The sequence below is a fragment of the Ichthyophthirius multifiliis genome (genome assembly GCF_000220395.1).
Source record: "Ichthyophthirius multifiliis unplaced genomic scaffold scaff_1120509249914, whole genome shotgun sequence".
NCBI lineage: Eukaryota > Ciliophora > Oligohymenophorea > Hymenostomatida > Ichthyophthirius > Ichthyophthirius multifiliis.
Window position 1 is genome coordinate 1 of NW_004087165.1, and position 3088 is coordinate 3088.

At 16.0% G+C, this 3088-nt stretch overlaps 1 protein-coding gene across 1 annotated transcript, besides 5 other annotated features; it reads left to right on the top strand. All coding sequences in view use genetic code 6, as the record gives it.

The window, feature by feature from the left end:
* The first annotated feature begins 24 nt into the window (after positions 1–24).
* Positions 25–76: a microsatellite.
* Positions 33–75: a microsatellite.
* Positions 77–771: 695 nt separating the features above from the next.
* Positions 772–822: a microsatellite.
* Positions 823–1000: 178 nt separating this feature from the next.
* Positions 1001–1112: a microsatellite.
* Positions 1029–1122: a microsatellite.
* A 267-nt stretch (positions 1123–1389) lies between these two features.
* IMG5_042160 (rw1 protein, putative) lies at positions 1390–2804 on the top strand. Its single transcript, XM_004037666.1, has one exon. The coding sequence runs from the start codon at positions 1477–1479 to the stop codon at positions 2332–2334; it is 858 nt and encodes a 285-aa protein (XP_004037714.1). The 5' UTR covers positions 1390–1476; the 3' UTR covers positions 2335–2804.
* Positions 2805–3088: the final 284 nt, after the last annotated feature.

Sequence of the window (3088 nt, forward strand, 5' to 3'; positions counted from 1 at the left end):
TAAAATAATTTTATCATATTATTAAAATATTTTATAATAAATATATATATAAATTTTTATATTAATATATATATATTGTAAAAATATCTATATATTTTTGTTATTTTTTTAAAAAAATATTGACAAACACTAATTAAAAAATTATCTAAATATAAATTTAATTTTCTTTTCTAATTTTAATAATAATTTATTTAAAAATAAAAACAAAATAAATTTTTATAAAAAATGATAAAATATTTAATACATATTTTATTATTTTTAATTTATTTAACAAAATCAATATAATATGGTATTATTTGTTATTAAATATTTAAAATTTTATATGAATATATAAAAAATATTTATTAAATTAAAAAAATTATATAAAAGATGATGCATCTATTTAATTAAATTAAATTAAGTTATTCCCTTCAGAATTTCAGACATATTAATACCAAGACGATCCTATATTAGTTTATATATAAAATGACCATAATTATGATATTAAAATAAAAGAAATTTTTATAACTAACAAAAATTTTTAAGTATATTTACCATAAAACATTATAAAAGCAAATACAAAATCTTAATTCATAGAAATTTATTAAATATATGATTAACAAGTAAAAAAAATTAAAAAAAATTATATATATATAAAAGTAATTAATATGCAATTAAGATGATATAATATTACCTTTTATAACTTCTTAAGAAATAAAAATATGGAAAGAATAATAATAAGTAAAAATAATTAAAATAATTAAAATATAAAATACAAAAAATAAAGTAAATATAAGAAATATAAATAATCCAGATAAAAATAAAAATAAGCTAATAAGAAATTATAAATCATGAAATTTATGTTAAAATGAATTCTTTTAAATTACATAAATAAAATATAATTGATTTTAATATAACTGAAACATTCCAAACATATTAAAAATCAATAACTATAAAAAATCCTTTAAAATAACCTGTTTCTTTTAGATTATTTTTAGCACCTAATGATTTAAATTCATTAATAAATACATAGTAAATAAAATAAATAAATATAATAATATTATAAATATATATATATATATATATATATATATATATATATATATATATATATATATATATAAATATATATATCTAATATATGATTTTATTTTTATTTTTTTTATATTTAGAAATTTATAATAAATTCCAAAAGAAAAAATCACTATCTGTTTCTTAAATTAAATAAAATATAATACATAAATTGAATAAATTAAAAATCAAATATTAAAATTTTTAGATTAAAAAAAATATGTTTAAATATAATAAATATCCTAATTTAACTAAACATTTCTTTCTTATAGAGTTAATAATGAAATTTTATATAATATTTTATATGTTAATATATTACCTGAGTTAAAAAATGATAATTATTTTGATTGTTTTACTGGATTTACATCTTTTTTTAAGAAAAAGGCAATCATAGATACTAGTTTATAGAAAAATTTAAATAATTTTATGAAATTTCCCGAAATAAATTTGAAAAATATTCAAAAAAATATAATTGAGGTTATAAAATCTGACGAAGAATTAAAAATAATAAGCGAGATTTCCCAAAAATATTCATTCTAAACACATTCGATATTTGTGAGTAAAAATTTATTCGAAAAAGTGCAAATTTATTTCCAAAATTTTTTTAGAAACGCCACTTTTTAAATTCTAAAAGAACTCGAAAAAAAGTCTTCTTATGATCAACAAGTATATTTAAGTGAAAGCTTTATAAACAAAGAGATAATTTTATAACCAAAAGAAGAAAAAATAATTGCTTGTGTAAAATATATACCCAATTTCGGGTCATATCAATCCAATTTATTAATAAAATGGAATATTTCGAAAACTTTAGATGTTATTCCTGTTTAAGGGAATTCTGGAATAGGAAAACTGACTATTTTTCCTGAAAAAAAAATATCTTTTTTAATATAAAAGAACGAAATTTAAGAAAATTCAGTAAGTGCATATAGGGAATTTAGGATAAAAAATAATGGAATCTTTCCAATTTAAATTAGAAATATTTACATAGAAAGCCAGTCTTGTAAGGGTTATGGGTTTATAATTTTAAATTGCTAATAATTCTATTTAGAATCTGAAGAAGAAAAAATTTTACAAATTATATTTTTTTAAGAAAGTTAGGCTTTTTTTAATTTTTAAAAAAATGTTTATTTCTAAGGAAATGGGTATCAATTTGAATTGAAAATAGAAGTTATTTTTTTTGAAAAAAACAAAAATTTTTAAGAAATTTTTAGATTTTAGTTTTTTTTTGTGGAGGAACAATTGTTTTTTTGCCTTTTTTATTTGTAAAAAATGTATTATTTTTGAGAAAGAAAAAAAGGAAAAAAGGAAAAAAAATTTGAAATGGAAGATATTAATATTTATTAGTTTTCTTAAAAAAATATGATTTCCTAAAAAGTTTTGGATTTAAAGGTAAAACTTCATTAAATTAAATAAACGGTTTTTATAAAAAAAACAAAGAAAAAAAATAATAAAAATAAAAACGAGAAAAAATATCTTAATAAGAAGATGATAAATAATAACTATAATAATAAGCTTAATCCACTATTAATAATAATAATTACAGAGACAAAGATTAATAAGAAAAAATTTCAGAAAAAGAATCCTTTAATATAGAAGAAAACGAAAAAAAAAATCAGAAAATTCAAACGAATCTAGCTTTTCTTCAGGTGACTCATTTTAAGAAGAAGAAATTTCTAATATGATTGAAAGTGTTAATTCCTAAAAAAACTTTTCGTTTGGAAGAATCGAAAGTAAAAATAAAATCGAAGAAAAACAAAAAGAAAATACCCAAAAAGAATAAAATAAACAATACTATGATGTCTTCAGAACAAACAACTTATACTATAGAATAGGAGATAAATTCGATGAAGATACCTAAATAAATAATTTTAATATTGCATATGGCAAATCTTAAGAAAATACTCCTTTACATATGGGAATTTAATAAGAAAACTTTTAAGAAAAAAAATAAAAAAGAAGAAATTAATATTTTTAAGTAAAATAAAAGCATATTTTCATAATATTTTAATCCTATAGTATAAAATTTTACAGATAATTA